At 43.5% G+C, this 15548-nt stretch overlaps 3 protein-coding genes across 8 annotated transcripts in view; 2 read left to right on the forward strand and 1 right to left on the reverse strand.

Moving 5' to 3' along the window:
- Positions 1-13120, forward strand: part of nrg1 (neuregulin 1) — a 62119-nt gene extending 48999 nt beyond the window's left edge. For 5 of the 6 annotated variants that reach the window (XM_082540186.1, XM_082540187.1, XM_082540185.1 and 2 more), the window contains one exon: positions 10774-13120. In XM_082540186.1, coding sequence (XP_082396312.1) covers positions 10774-11380 — 607 coding nt within the window. In that variant the 3' untranslated portion in view covers positions 11381-13120. The remainder of the gene's footprint in view (positions 1-10773) is intronic. The other variant, XM_082540188.1, reaches the window with a different exon arrangement.
- LOC309710597 (uncharacterized protein) overlaps positions 1-15548 on the reverse strand; it is a 15656-nt gene continuing 108 nt past the window's right edge. The window contains exon 2 of the mRNA XM_082540199.1: positions 1-4535. Coding sequence (XP_082396325.1) covers positions 3910-4371 — 462 coding nt within the window. The 5' untranslated portion in view covers positions 4372-4535 and the 3' untranslated portion in view covers positions 1-3909. The remainder of the gene's footprint in view (positions 4536-15548) is intronic.
- Positions 14222-15548, forward strand: part of LOC309711758 (thyrotropin receptor-like) — a gene marked incomplete at its 5' end in the record, with an annotated part of 19858 nt that continues 18531 nt past the window's right edge. Inside the window, one exon of the mRNA XM_082542216.1 lies at positions 14222-14289. Coding sequence (XP_082398342.1) covers positions 14222-14289 — 68 coding nt within the window. The remainder of the gene's footprint in view (positions 14290-15548) is intronic.

A 15548-nucleotide genomic window follows, 5' to 3' on the forward strand; every position in this document is an offset into this window, starting at 1 on the left:
TGGTCTCACAAATGAGACACCTTTTGCAACACCTCTCAGCTGCTGTGGAAAAACCCTTTGGTGAACCATAGCGATGTTACTGCTTGTAGCTTCACCCCTTTAGACACATGGTCTAACCCATGTGCCCATTTTAGAAACCATGGGAAGAAGTGGTTAGGCAGACATGGGCGGCCATCAGGGGAGCGCCAGACAGATTTGACCAGTGTGCAGCCATGTTTGCGCCAGATTTCTCTGGCTGGGAGGCAAATGACTGTACAGCAGGAGATCAGCGAGGCTAGGTGTGGGCAGCGGCGCCAAGACAAGTTGGAAGGGTAGGCCTCCTTCGGCGGCTGCTTTGGCGGCTGCATCGGTGGCAGCATTTCCTCGGGAGACAGAATCAGTTTTACCTGTGTGTGCTGCACACTTCAGTACAGCAATGCGAGCAGGTAGGAGGATGGCGTCCAGCAGTGCTGCTACCTGGTTAGCATTCAGGTTGGGCTTCCCATCAGATTTCAGGAACTTTCTGTGTCTCCACAAGGCGCCAAAACCATGTACCACACCAAACGCGTAGCGAGAGTCAGTGTAGATGGTGTCCGACTCACCCTCCGCAAGTTTACAGGCTTCTGTGAGCGCCACAAGTTCCGCAGTCTGTGCTGAGAAGTGTCTGGGCGATGAGCCTGAAACAAGAGTAGCATGATCAGAACACACAGCAAAACCCACCCGGTTAGTTCCACATGAATCGCGTGAGGAGGAGCCATCTACATATAACACAATGTCAGAGTTCTCGATGGGAACATCTAACAGGTCGATCCGAGGTGTACAAGTTTCACCCAATACAGCAGTGCAGCTGTGTGGCTCACCATCCTCTCGCGTGGGGATAAGAGTGGCTGGGTTAGGTGTTGTGCATCGTTTCACTGTGATGGTGGGCATGTCAAGCAGTATGGAAGAGTACTTGAGCCAGCAAGCTGCAGAAAGGTGTGAAGTTTTCTGCTCCAGCAAAATAACAGAAACTGCATGGGGTACCTGCACTGTCAGAGGAGAGTGCCCTACGATGTCACGTGAGGCGAGAACGGCCTTTTCACATGCAGCTACTGCTCGCAGGCATCCAGGCAGGCCCGCAGCCACTGGGTCAAGCTTGGAAGAGTAATAACCCACCGGGCGAAGGGAATCACCATGGTGCTATATGGCTCTATGGCTTCCTGTTTCAGAGGATATTGTCTTTGGCATGGTCTAAAAGAGGACTTTGAAGTGATTACCACTTGCTCACAATCTTTAATTAGCCTACATCATACATATAGGAGGCCCACAAGCCATCAGGCACCTCTGTCAGCAGGGGGTGTGAGGAGTTTAGAGGAGGTGTCGTTTGAAGCAGACAGTGTGAGACAGCTATGTCCACTAGCTCAACTGAGCGGACACAATGGACTGTATATGTCACGGTTTTCTTGTAGGCTTTTATTTCCCGAGAAAACAACACTGCTTTCTTGTGATCTGTAGTCTCCCAATCACAGGCGCGGTAGCACCAGTGCATAAATTCTCCCATGTCTTCCCACTGGTAGCTGTAAGCTTTTGCCAGGGAAACATGTGGGACCGATGCATCCATAGCAAACATGTTTCTTTGCTCATCAGTGAGAGAAATCGCAAGTGCAGCAAATGTGGAGCTCCAAAACATACATGTCACAGTTAGCAAATCATTCTTGGTTCTGTACCATTCTTCCTCATAACTGTCATCAGGACCATGCAGAGAAAAATGAGACATGCAACTCAACTCTCCGGAAGCCATAAAATAGACGTCTGGAGGCATGCAGTTGCGAGTCCCTTGTACGAATTCTGTAACAAACAGCCCCTCCTCCAGCTTCCACCCGTAAGCGAAAGCCGGGGTCACGGGGCTATATTTCACCATCATATAATCATAGTCAGATTGCGTGATTTTAATGCCATTATAGCAGGAAATTAAACTTATTTTCAGCTTGCACATCAAATCTCTGGCAAGCAACTTGACCGGGCACAGGTCTGACCACAGAAACCCGTGTGTGAATTTTCTACCCTGTCCGTCTACACAACACAGGGGTGAAAGTGTCTCTCTGTATGGTTCCTGATGCGGACACAGAATGAGTGAACCTCTCACCCAGCACGGGCTGGGGTGAGAGAGAATCTGAGCGTAATACAGAGTTGGTGGCCCCGGAATCTACAAGAAATTCTACTTCCTGATTACAAACTAACATTTTATACAAGGGTAGTGATTTATAAGGCGCGCTATTTAAATGTACATACACTCAACAAAAATATAAACGCAACACCTTTGTTACTGCTCCCATTCCCCATGGGATGGACGTAGAGACCTAAAATTCATTCCAGATACACAATATAACCATCCCTCCCAAACAGTGGTCACAAATCAGTCCAAATGTGTGGTAGTGGGCACATCTGCTATATTGAGATAATCCATCCCACCTCACAGGTGTGCCACATCAGGATGCTGATCTGACATCATGAGTAGTGCACAGGTGTACCTCAGACTGCCCACAACAAAAGGCCACCCTGGAATGTGCAGTTTTGTCTCACAGCAAAATGCCACAGATGCCACAAGCAATGAAGGAGCGTGCAATTGGCATGCTGACAGCAGGAATGTCAACCAGATCTGTCGCCCATGCATTGAATGTTCATTTCTCAACCATAAGCCGTCTCCACAGGCGTTTCAGAGAATATGGCAGCACATCCAACCGGCCTCACAACCGCAGACCTCGTGTAACCACACCAGCCCAGGACCTCCACATCCAGCAGGTTCACCTCCAAGATCATCTGAGACCAGCCACCCAGACAGCTGCTGGAACAATTGGTTTGCACAACCAAACAATTTCTGCACAAACTGTCAGAAACCGTCTCAGGGACGCTCAACTGCATGCCTGTCGTCCTCATCGGGGTCTTGACCTGACTCCAGCTCGTCGCCGTAACAGACTTGTGTGGGCAAATGCTCACATTCGATGGCGTCTGGCACGTTGGAGAGGTGTGCGCTTCACGGATGAATCATGGTTCACATTGTTCTGGGCAGATGGCAGCTGAGAATGTCCCAGTTCTTGCATGGCCAGCATACTCACTGGACATGTCACCCATTGAGCATGTTCGGGATGTGCTTGACCGGCGTATACGACAGCGTGTACCAGTTCCCACGAATATCCAACAACCTCGCACAGCCATTGAAGTGGAGTGGACCAACATTCCACAGGCCACAACTGACAATCTGATAGACTCCATGCACTGCATGAGGCAAATGGTGGTCACACCAGATACTGACTGGTTCTGGGTCCCCAGACCCCCAATAGCGCAAAAAAATACACATTCCAGGGTGGCCTTTTGTTGTGGGCAGTCTGAGGTACACCTGTGCAATACTCATGATGTCAGATCAGCATCCTGATGTGGCACACCTGTGAGGTGGGATGGATTATCTCAATATAGCAGATGTGCCCACTACCACACATTTGGACTGATTTGTGACCACTGTTTGGGAGGGATGGTTATATTGTGTATCTGGAATGAATTTTAGGTCTCTACGTCCATCCCATGGGGAATGGGAGCAGTAACAAAGGTGTTGCGTTTATATTTTTGTTGAGTGTATGTACCAGCTGGTGACACAGAAACCGTTCTACATGCTCAAAAGTGTGATGTATTAAAGTGTGTGTGTCTGTGTGTAAAACACTTTCTACGTCAGTGTGTGTGTGTGTGTGATTTTCACTTCCCTGTTCTGATGAGGTGGGAAAACCACAGCCTGAAGCGTTCTCTGGCGTCCTTTCCCTCCGGTCTCAGTCTGCCTGCACCCACCACTGGCCCTGGTCACTTGGTCGTTTTAGTGTTGATGATGTTCGCGTCTTGGATAGCCTCGGTTAGGGCAATTCCGCTTCCAGTGTCCAAACTTACCACAGGATAAGCAGGCATCTAGGTCTCCTCACCACTGCTGTCGTTGTTGATCGCATCGTCGATCACGCCATCGATCATGCCGTCGATCACGCCGTCGATCACGCCGTTGATCACGCCGTTGATCACGTCGTCGATCACGTCTTCCCCCCCGGCTGCCTTTACAGTGGAAGCCACCCCGCGGGTTCGCTGAGGCCTTTTTACAGAGTTAAGGCTGCGTTGTGGAGGTCGCCGCTCTGTTTTTCCTCTTTCTTGCTTTTTACTTTCGTCAAGGTGGTTCTGAGCGTGGCGGGCATGGCGTCGTAGTTCCGTTAGCCGAGGTTCATTTTCCCTCCCCACTTGCGAACACCTTACTTCGGCTGCCACATCTGATCTTAGTCCCCGTAAAATATGGCCGCAGAGATGGTGCTCACATGTGGAGGCGGTGACACCTGTCATGTCATCCTTCGGTATTCCACCATTAGCTTCAAACACATTTATCATACGAAGTATAAAATAATCCACAGATTCGACCTGTCTTTGCTTGTAAGCCTGACAATATCCATGGTTTTCTTCATGCTCGTAGGTCAGGTGTCTTACCCCCAGCGTAGGGTCAGGCAAGGAATCCAGATCGGCATCGGCGTTCAGGCCCAGCAAAACATCTTGTACTAGGGCACAAGGAGAAGCACAAACAGTGTGTGAACAGGGAAATTATGTTTTGTTCTCCTTGATATACGGCGGCGGAAGAGGCGCTGAGGCCGATTCTGCATCAGCTTCCCTTCCATGCACTTCTCTAGGCAACTCTTTCAGAGCTGCTTTCTTTTCCCTCCTTTCTGCTTCCATCATCCACATTTTCAAACATTCCTTCTCATCGCTTATGCTACGCAAATCTACAGTGTTAACTTTCCTTTATTTCAAAAATTTCACTTCCTCCTCCCGCAACTGTTTCTCTACTTTCTTTAACTGGTTAACACTCAGCGATCCCTTCCCGGGAAACCCGTTTACTTTTTGCCACTTAACAACATATTTCATACACCCAATTCCCCATTTCTTAACCATACAGTCAAATATTGAGTTTTGTCCCTGGCTGCCTGGTGGAACGTCTGCCGCTCTACTGGATCTAGATCCCATTTTACTACATGAGGCGTCCCCCGTGAGGTCCTTGCCTTCTACGGACCAAGGAACGAACACCGCCACTCCGTGCACTATAGTACGCAGAAATGGACTCCGACAGTGTATCCGAACCGCTGTCCCTGTGACGTACTTGGACCAAACACAGGTCTGGGCCGGCTTCTCCCCAACAGCGCGCTCGAGCCAATGTCCTTGTGATGGACATCTCTTTTGGCTCTCAGCGAAGGCGGTCGCACTTTTGTCCTCTCCTGCCCTTATCTTCCCTGCTTAGCTTCTTATGTCCTTGTCTTGTCTTGTCTTGTGTTTTTACTTACTTTTCCCTGGAACACTCTCTCACAGTCTGTTCTCTAAAACCTAAAAGAGGAATTATGGATTTGATCAACTGGTCTCTGAATGCAATTGACACCCCTTCTCAACGAGAATTCTGGGCTCGGGTGAGCCTGACTGCTGAAGATATCTACCTATTCGGAACCATGATAACAGGGTTCTTGCTGATCGGAGCTGGCTTGGCCCTGGCTTATCGAAGAATTAAGGAAGCGGAACCGGCTGTTCAAACCCCCACAAGGCTGCCCGCTGGAATTGAAATGATGGGACGAGGCGTGAGTTTCTCAAAATGGGCTCATTGAGTGCAGCACGGATAAGATCTTGGAGAACGCACGGCTGCTGTGAATACTCAGAACAAGACCTCTGAGTGAAAAACTGAATTACATCTGGAGGGACTAGCTCGAATAACACCTTTGAGCGCAAATTGGATCACATCTTGGGAAGTGCACTGCAGTCGTGAGTTCTCAGAACCTGCTCTTTGAGCACAAGAATGACAACATCACGGAATGTAAGTAACATCATGGCAAAGCTCACGGCTCTCCAACGGGAGATTGAGAGACCAGTGTTGGACTGTTAGAACAGCTTTGAAATTCATATGAGTTGTTCGCACTAGAGTAAAAACCACCATCACTTCATGCGGAGACCCCTTCGGCGCCAGCTGCGGTCTCAAGGCTGGAGCTGAACAAAACACCCTGATAACGACTGTGTTTAGATTGTTCCCCCCATTCCATGCAAGGCCACCTGGGTTGGCTGGAAGACTGTTTACTTAGCCTGGCGGGCGAAGGACACTGTCTCAGCTGAACTCTGGACACACACACACACATACACTGATATGCACACACTGATCCCCCCTCCCTTTCCAAACGCCTTCGATGCTTGTGCCCTACCGGGGAAGATGGCAGTCGACTGGACCAGCGCAGACATGCTGCAAGACCGGATGCGCTGTCTACACCGGCTCTCGCTTACCCTTTACCCGCCCCTGTTGCTTGTCTTGTGTTTCTATGGTGCATTGATAGTCATGTGCTTTTTGTGCTGAGGTGTTTTTTCTGTTATCAAACTGTTCTCTCACTAGGTTTTTTTTCTCCTCCTCTTACCTCATGTTATGTATTTTCGTTGTTTTTTTTCCTATCAGCCTACCTTTCTGACATGTGTCCCCAATGTGATGTTTGTGTAAAGTTGGTCAGAAGGTTCCTTTGTAAGTGCGCATGCGCCATTAGCGTGCTGCCTGCTGTAACCCTAATTTCCTTCGGGATTAATAAAGTATTCTGATTCTGATTCTGATTCTGATGGACCGTACCCAACACAAGCCTGGGGCCTCAAACCGCCAGGATTTTTCTCCAGGAGACTCGAACTCCTCTGGCGCCAGAGGGAGTGTTCGCCCAGGGCGCCAAACAGGCTAGTACCGCCGCTGGCGATAAACAAACAAGAGAGAAAAGCCAATCAGCTGATCATTGATCAGTTTCATGATTGAAGTAGCAACAGGAGAGGGAGGGGGAGAGAATGAGAGAAAAAGAGGCTGTACAGCATAAAGACAGAATAACTCCAGCTTTGTGTCTTTTTCCATTCTAGCTGAAGTACGGGACAAACTGCGTTCCTTCTCAGCTCAATACGAAACGTGTAATATTTTCTCTGAATGAGGGATGATTCCATTTTTTATGGGACGGTTGCAACTCTACTAACTAACCTTATGAATAAAATAAAGTTCGCAATCAGCAACATGATAGCACCCACCCAGCTGTATAGAAACTCCATCATTCTAGCTAGTACGCAGTACGAGTTATTGTAACTGAGTGTAAAAATTCAGCACTACAAAAATAAACTATACCTAAACTTGGTTTATATCTTACCCAGTAGGGGTGCAACGATATTCGTATCGATATTGAACCGTTCGATACAGTGCTTTCGGTTCGGTATGCATATGTATCGAACAATACAATTTTTTTCAATTTTTTTTTTTTCAATTTTTTTTTTTTTTGTGTCCCGTTTGGATCTATAGCCATCAGAATTGTTGTCTTGAGGCCAAGAAAGATGCCAAGAGGATTTATTTTAAATGGATCATCATATTGGTCCATTTGATTGACCTTTATTATAATTATGAATTTATTTTATTTTCAGTTGCAAACGGGACAGACATGACTGTGGGATAGGACAGGGGGAAAGAATGAAAGAAAGAGGGGGAGAGAAAGAAAGAAAACCAAAGGGGAGAAAAAAAAAGAACAATACAAAATTTGTAATTTATTTTATCAACTTTCCTTCTGACGATGCTGTCTGTGTTGAGCGCTCAGTGATGAGCGCTCAGTGAATCTGCATTTGACTACTCCGCCTAGGCTCGAGAGTGCAGCCTAGGCGGAGTAGTCGAACGCAGATTCACTGAGCACTCAACACAGACAGCATGGTCAGAAGGAAGAGCGCAGGGCAAGCTAGCGAGACAGAAGTGGACCTCCCCACCCTCATTCAGATCTGGCGTTTGGAATTATTTTGGTTTTCATGTGACGTATGACCCTGAAGGTAAGCGAGTCATGGACTAAAGTAAAACAGTATGTTGGATGTGCCATGCAATGCTCAATTACATGGGTGGGAGCTAGTGTGTTAGCGCAGTTAGCTCGTTAACGTGTTGGCCGTCTAGCCCCTCTGTATAGGGTAGCTCGTTAACGGAGATTTGCCGTGTTGTGGCGTTAAGGTTATTTCAACGAGATTAACCTGAAAGCACTAGTGGGAACACAACGAATATGACTGCACATTTACACCGACATCATCCTAGTGCAAAGACAAAAACAACAAGCATGCATGCTACAAACTTTAGCCGAGTCATTTAGACAGCTGTTAGCACAGGATTCTCCTTATGGAGACCTGATATGTTTAATATGCTGCTGAGAATATAGCCCAGAAGAAGCGGATAGTATAGCTTTTATTTTGGAAAGAGACATTTCTCTGTAATAAACTCTCTTTTCCAAAGATGAGTGATTCCTCAATCAGATACAGGGCTCGCAATATCGCTAGCCCGACGTCCCGGGGCTATCTCTGCCCTGCCTGTCGGGCTATTGTAGGAAGGAAAAATATATGTCAATGCTTTTGCATTCTTTCAGAAATGTAGCTGGGTAATTATGTCATTGGGTGAGCCACTGTCAATATGTGACATATTGAAATCGTGTTTGAATTTGCGCTTGTTTTTTTGCTTTCACTTTGCAATCGCGCGAACTGTGTATAGAGAGCGACAGCACTGATCTGTGAGTGATGATAATTTGTGCACCAATTCCTCTGACATCGTCTTATTAATTGTTAGCTTACTATGCAAACATGACAAGTGAAATCTCCCGCAGCTTAAACATGTGAGAGGTTGATCGGGCAGAGAATCGCTGAGCTTATGTGAGTGCGGCAGGATATATATTTCACTACGATGACCTGGATGATTGAGAACCTTCACAGACAGATATATATTTTAGTTCTGCTGAGCCAAATAAGACAGGTCAGGGTGAAGAAGTGACAGCCAAAGAAAAGCTTACCACAAAACGGAGAAGTTATGACAATAATAATAATAATAATAATGGATACTTTATTGATCCCCATGGGGAAATTACTTGTTTTTCTCTGCATTTGACCCATTCACTCAGTGAAGCAGTGGGCAGCCCACTAAGCAGGCGCCCGGGGAGCAGTGTGTAGGGACGGTACCTTGCTCAGGGGTACCTCAGGGTAGCCGTTAAGTGGATTCGAACCGCCGACCTTCCGATCATGGGGCGACCACTTTACCTACTGAGCTATCCCTGCCCCAAATCACAAATCAGACTATAAGGCAAAAAGAAAGTGCAGCTTTATGGTTTCATGGACAAAAGAATTTCTGTGGCTGCAATATGACGAGCTAAAAAACAACACGCACAAGGGTTAGGGTTAAATTTAAAAACTGTACTTTTGCGTTAAAATATATATTTATAATTTTAATAAATGACAAATTAAAAAGGCATGAACATTTTTTTTTGTATCGAAAAAATATCAAACCGTGACACCAAAGTATCGAACCGAACCGAACCGTGAATTTTGTGTATCGTTGCACCCCTATTACCCAGATAGACTGCAGGTCATAACTTCTTTCCTGAAGTTCAGTTCACCTGACACTCGGACCGGCAGCCGCCTCGGGTCTCTGCTCTTGCCTCCCCTTTCCTTCATCCACCGGCTAGCCTCTGTGGTAGCTCCGCCATTGCCACCACCAAACAACTTAGTTATTTTTACACATCTGCCAGCACCTGGCCAATCCACCACCTTTCATTGTTTATACTGTTACTAAAAAAATGAATAAATAAATAATCGGCCCATAAAAACGAAAAATCACCATCGTCCAGCTATGGTCTTGCCATCAGTTAAGCTGGCACGCGCACCCAGGGTTGCCGACCCCTGGATTAAATGCACTCTCTCATTTCATCTGTAGTTGTTCTGTCAGATACAATTACGCCTTGCAGAAATATTAGACTCACAGACATATCATGTAGGGGAATGAGACCTGTGTCATAGTCTTCATGACTATGAAGTTCATAGTGCTTCATAGTCATGTTCATTGGTTTAAGACGAATGTGTCTTTGACAAAAGTATTTGATGTTTTGAAAATGAGATGGGGCTGGACTAGTATGGGCTCAAAATGTGGTCATAAATATTTTGTACTTGTAAATCAGTTTTGTACTTGAAAATCAGGATTTGTATGTCTAAAAAGAATTTGTGTGTGCGTAAAAAAGGTTTGTATGTGTAAAAAAGATTTGTGTGTGCGTAAAAAAGATTTGACCGCCAAACCCATCTGTTCTCTGATTGGATTGTTACATTTGTGATTGACATGACATTGACCAATCAGATGAAAGGAAGAAATATAGGGTCAAAATTCGTACTTGTAACTTGCAGGTTTTTTTTTGGCTAAGTCCACACACAAATCTTTTTTACACACACACAAATTCTTTTTACACATACAAATCCTGATTTACAAGTACAAAACTGATTTACAAGTACAAAATATTTATGACCACAGTTTGAGCCCATAGACTAGCAGTCTTCTTATGATCATTTGTTAAAAAAAACTTCTTTTGTGTGTGTGTTATAGGTAAATAAATCAAAGTGCTTAATTAACTGAATTTGCAGCTTAAAGTATAAAAGTGCTTTTAGTCAGCAACACTAGAAAATCATTATGTCATGTTAATTCATTTAACACCCAGTAATAATGTGATTAGTTATTGTGTGTTAAGTTATACTGATGTTGAATTGAAATGCTACTGACCCAGTTGTATAATCATTGTTCACATGTGTCTGTGAAGGTTCTCAGTCATCCAGGTCATCGTAGTCAAAGGAGCTTGCAAAGAAAAGCGTCTGGACTTCTTTAAGTTGCTTGAAGACGTTTCACCTCTCATCCGAGAAGCTTCTTCAGTTCAATTCATTCAGTTCAGTTCATTGTTCACATGTGTTTTTTTTTTTTTTTAGGTTTGTACCAGTGATGGCAACTTCAGAGTCGCAGAACTCTCTTGCAACCCCTGGCTCTCCTCCATCCGAGATTTCAGCCCCCATATCCAGCCTAGCTATCTCTGTTCCCTCTGTGACTTTAAGTCCCTCTGGTGAGGAAGAGCGCCCTTTGCTGCATCAGCTGCACAAGTCCTCAAGCCGGGATGTACAAAAGAGAACCTCTTCACACTACAATCATGGCCATGTGGCAGATAGCTTGCCATCTAGTCCACTGTTCGCTATGGAGAATACTGACTACCAAACCATACAGGACACCAGAGCTGCCAGCTATATGTTTTCAATAGCACCTGTGAAATTAATTAACACAAACAACAATGTAAGTGACTGCAGCAACAATAGTGTCACTGACCATGTGGTTGATTATTTGAGGTTAAATGGTGACAGCATACAAGTAAGTGATACAGAGGAGCCTCGGGGGGAACACATACCCTTCCTAAGTGCAGACAGGAATACAGTCCTTTTACTCAGGGCTGTAGATAGCGGCAGGACTAACCCAGCATCACCAAATGATGACCTACCAGTAAAGTCATCTAGCCTCATCAACCAACAAGATTTAATTGCTGCGTAAAGTAAAAAAAAAAAGAAAGAAAAGAAATTGCTAAGATTACTTCACATGGAGGAAGAATATAAACAACCTTTAAACCTTTATTTTCGATAAATTCTCATAATTTATTTGCTGTGTAAAGACTTTTAAAGACAAATGAAGAATGAAACTTTTATTTTAGAGATGTAGTAAATAAAGTTTTATAAAAAAAACAGTACAGATGTCTTGTAGGTAAAGTGCCATACGCTAGTATGCAGCAGTTCATAGTATAGTTAAAAGAATATTTCAGTGCAGACAAATATCAATGGTGCCTTTCTGTTTAGTATGCTTAAGGGGCCGTAATATTGCATACTGGGCCATGCATCACCCTCTTATTCTTCAAGTTAATAATCAGATGCTCTGTGTTGTCTGCCTTTAACATCTTGCACTTTAGGGCACCCACTGACATATTTGAAATCAAATGTTATGGGTTCAAAGTGCATGCTATGTTCTTAAATGCTGTCATGAAAAAATGAGCAGACAATTGACTTGAATTGATGGTTTTCTTACCTGATGTCCTACTTTTATCACAGTCTTATGGTATATATTATTAGTAAGCTTATAACCTGGATTCCATCAAAATGTCAGAGATCTTAACTCATTCACTGCCAGCCATTGGCAGTGAATGAGTTAAACCCATTGACTCATTCACTGCAATTGACGGCTATAGACGTCAATGGCAGTGAATGAGTTAATAATTTTATTCATCACTGGACTACACTGTGGATGACCTGCCAGAAATGAATATTGTAGCTGTGAGATAAATATACATTCATTAAAGTTTGCCTCAACAAGGTGCATAAGATACACACAAAGAGTTGTATTTACATTCGACCATTTCTATGTTTAAGAAGTATTCACTGAATTGTATGGCATTGTTATAACAATTAAACAATGTTCATGCTTAAAGAGTAGCAGCCTAATAATCCTAAGGTTTCTGGTATGGGTTAAGCTGGATGCTGGTTTTCACATGCCCCATAATCCTCCTTAGAAGTTTTATTTATTCCTATGCTGACAGATGTTCTGCCTAAGTATAAACTGTCTCAGTTAAGGTGGTACAGTCAACGACTACTAGTGTGAAGACCAGCAATTCTTTAAAATAGTATCTTTAAATCAACAATATCTACAAAGTAAATTAGCTACAAGATCTATGTCTGATTTGTTCTTGTGTGAATCCAACCAGTGCCTTGTATTGCACTGTGGATCTTAGAGAAGTGCTGAATGTATAAATTGTGGTAATTTCCTTTAATTTAAACCATATTTCTGGAAAAAAAAATTGAAATTTCCCCCCAAATTAACTTGTTATCCTCTTGCTGTAAGAGTCAAGTTCAGGTTTTTCCTTTTAATTTAAATGACCTGTCTTGATATACAATTACAATTATTTTCAACAGATTGAATATAAACAATGCAAGATATACAGTCATTTCATCTGCACACATTAGTACATAGAGAAAAAAATATCTTGCACATTTTGTCACTTGAATGGTTAGCATAACACAGAGAACATTGTTTTGAAATGGGGGTGTCTTTAATTTATGTAAATATATCAGGAAAATCTCCTGCATTGTTGTTTCTCACTGAATATCACATTATGTGTTTTGTGTGTTAGTGTCAAAGCATTTGGGATTGAAAAAGAACTTTCAGTTGTTCTGTCTCACTATTGATTGATACAATGAAAGTCTTGTGCAGCTGTAATAATAAATAAAACACACATTTCACATTTGAGCATACATGTGAACATGATTTATATGTCAAATCTATGGCTTTTTATCAGTTTGGGTTTTTTTGGTAAGGACTGATCATTTTAAAGAACTGAAGATGAATTCTCTTCAGTTCTTTAAAGAGAACTTTGTAATTAGACCTTCTGGACCGCTCATGGCAGAACAAAGTCCCAACAATGATAGGAATTAGGACAAGACTCCTGGTGTCTAGATGCTGGCAGTGGTGGAATTGAGGATGAAGGCTTGGATGTGGGTTCTGAATGGAAGGAAATGTGGAGGAGTCGGGTTGCACATATGAGAGTCTGAAAGACAGAATGACGAAACAGCAGTGAGATTTAAAGCACACACATAAGAGAGGCTGATTGTCTTGCAGCAGGCAGGCAAGAAAATTATCCAGCTTAGAGTGATGATGTCAGTATTGTCAGAGTTGTTTGACACTGTGGGAAAGTGGATGTGATGTAAAGAATGGACTTGCAGTCAAAAACCCAGGAAAGCAGGCAGATTAGTGAATAATTTCTTATAGTAAACACTATAGTGTTTAGACTACACAACTTCAAATTAAGTCCTGGCTGCATATTACACTGAAAATAAATAATAACACAAATTTGTACTCCCTTTACATACATGTTATTCTATGTGCTGAGCAATGCCATTTTGTTTTAATTCTGTATTTTACTTGTATCTTTGATACCCATTAAACATGTAATTTTTTTTCATGTAATGTCTTCTTTCATGAAAGCAAATAAAAGTAATTTTTGAGCACAAAATTTTGATTTGTGTTCATGACTTATTGAGTGCATAAGGTAAAGCTGCAGATCTTGCCAAGCTTTAAGCAGTTTAGGAAAGCTAAAGACACATGGGTAGCGGGACAACTTCAGTCCTGTATCATTTAATTAATATAATTAATAATGAATTCATCTTACTGCTGGCTATCATATGATGTATATTAGCTTGCTGATTAAAGGTAATATATATATTACTAATTTATGATATATATTATAATATATTGTAGTAAACTTACCATTTAGTTCACCTTTAGTTCAGAATGAACCCAATCCTGGCACCATTCCTCTTCTGCAGCTTTCTGACTACTTCACTCGTCACCATGGCAACCACCTCTTACCCTCCTTTAGACCCGCATGAAAAGAGAGAGTTCTCCAAGCCCAGAAACTCGTGACCATGTTTACCTTCTGGTGCACTCACTAGTGAGACAACCCTCCCCCTTAAATTCCTTAGAGAAGGGGACTTTCTCTGTAATGTCTAATAGTATCAGAGGAGCAGTCCACCTCCAAAACTTCTCCGCAATACACTGTGTGCAGTAAATGACAAAACACAAACACACATATGTGATGCTAATTATGAGATATTAGCCTTACAGACAAACATAAATCGCAACATGGAGGCTTGGGGACCTCATTTGTTCACACCACATCAATAAGATGCTCTCTGATGGTTAGAAGGGATGGCTACTGTGTCACACATAGCTTTGCACTACTAAAGTGTTTTTGGTAACATGAGACTGACCAAGACAGAAGTACGAAGAGTGTGAAGAGAGATAGTGAAATGCGCCAGTGCTTCTACAGGTTGTCAGACTGACAACCTGTGGAAGGCAGTAATTGGTGTGCAATATTTTTACAGGAGGGCTAGTGGAGACAATGACATCTAAGGATAGGAATTAAATTCTGAGTAGTTCAGTTGTACTGGGTCCCAATTTCCAGTAGTTTAATGCTTTATAAATGTTAGTCTGCTTGCTTAACGATTTTGCTTATCGGTTCCACTTGCACTTGTGCTGCAATCACATGATTTCCATTCCAGTGCTGGAGGAGGAAAATAATGGTGCAGTCTGTAGGGTGGAAATGGACATTAATTTTATTTTTACTTTACAAAAGGACAACAGAGCAATGGTACAGTGCAAACTGCATACAGGACAGAAACAACTGCATTATGCTGCTAACAAAATAACATACTAACACTAGCAAGATTCGTGTTAGTGTGCTAACACGAAGCTTGCTAGCTTTAATTCACTTTGTGGTTTCCTCAGTCTGCTGGTTTAGAGCCCCCAGACAGGAGGATTCAGGGTAAATGGCCTGTATTTATATAGCGCTTTACTAGTCCCAAATGTGAAACGCAGTTTGCTGCTTCTTTTGCTGCTGGCTCGGTGAATTTTGGTTGGAGAGAGACAAAACCTGCAGCTCAGAATCAGCGCAAAAAGACGTAATCACAGCGCGGACCGGACGCATCAGAATCGCTAAGTTCCGACAGCGTGTCCGTCTACGGGCCATCGGGTGAGAAAGCCGAGAAAGACAAAGCCGATTCTGATGCGTGGGGTCCGTTCTGTGTTTACGTCTTTGTGTGGAATCCGTGTACCTGCTCTCGTTTGCTGTTTGGTTGTTGTTGAAATGGTTTTGTGAGCTTTAATCTGAGAATCTGGC

Source organism: Aulonocara stuartgranti, assembly GCF_965226115.1.
Source record: "Aulonocara stuartgranti genome assembly, chromosome: 7".
In the NCBI taxonomy this organism is placed as follows: Eukaryota; Metazoa; Chordata; class Actinopteri; order Cichliformes; family Cichlidae; genus Aulonocara; species Aulonocara stuartgranti.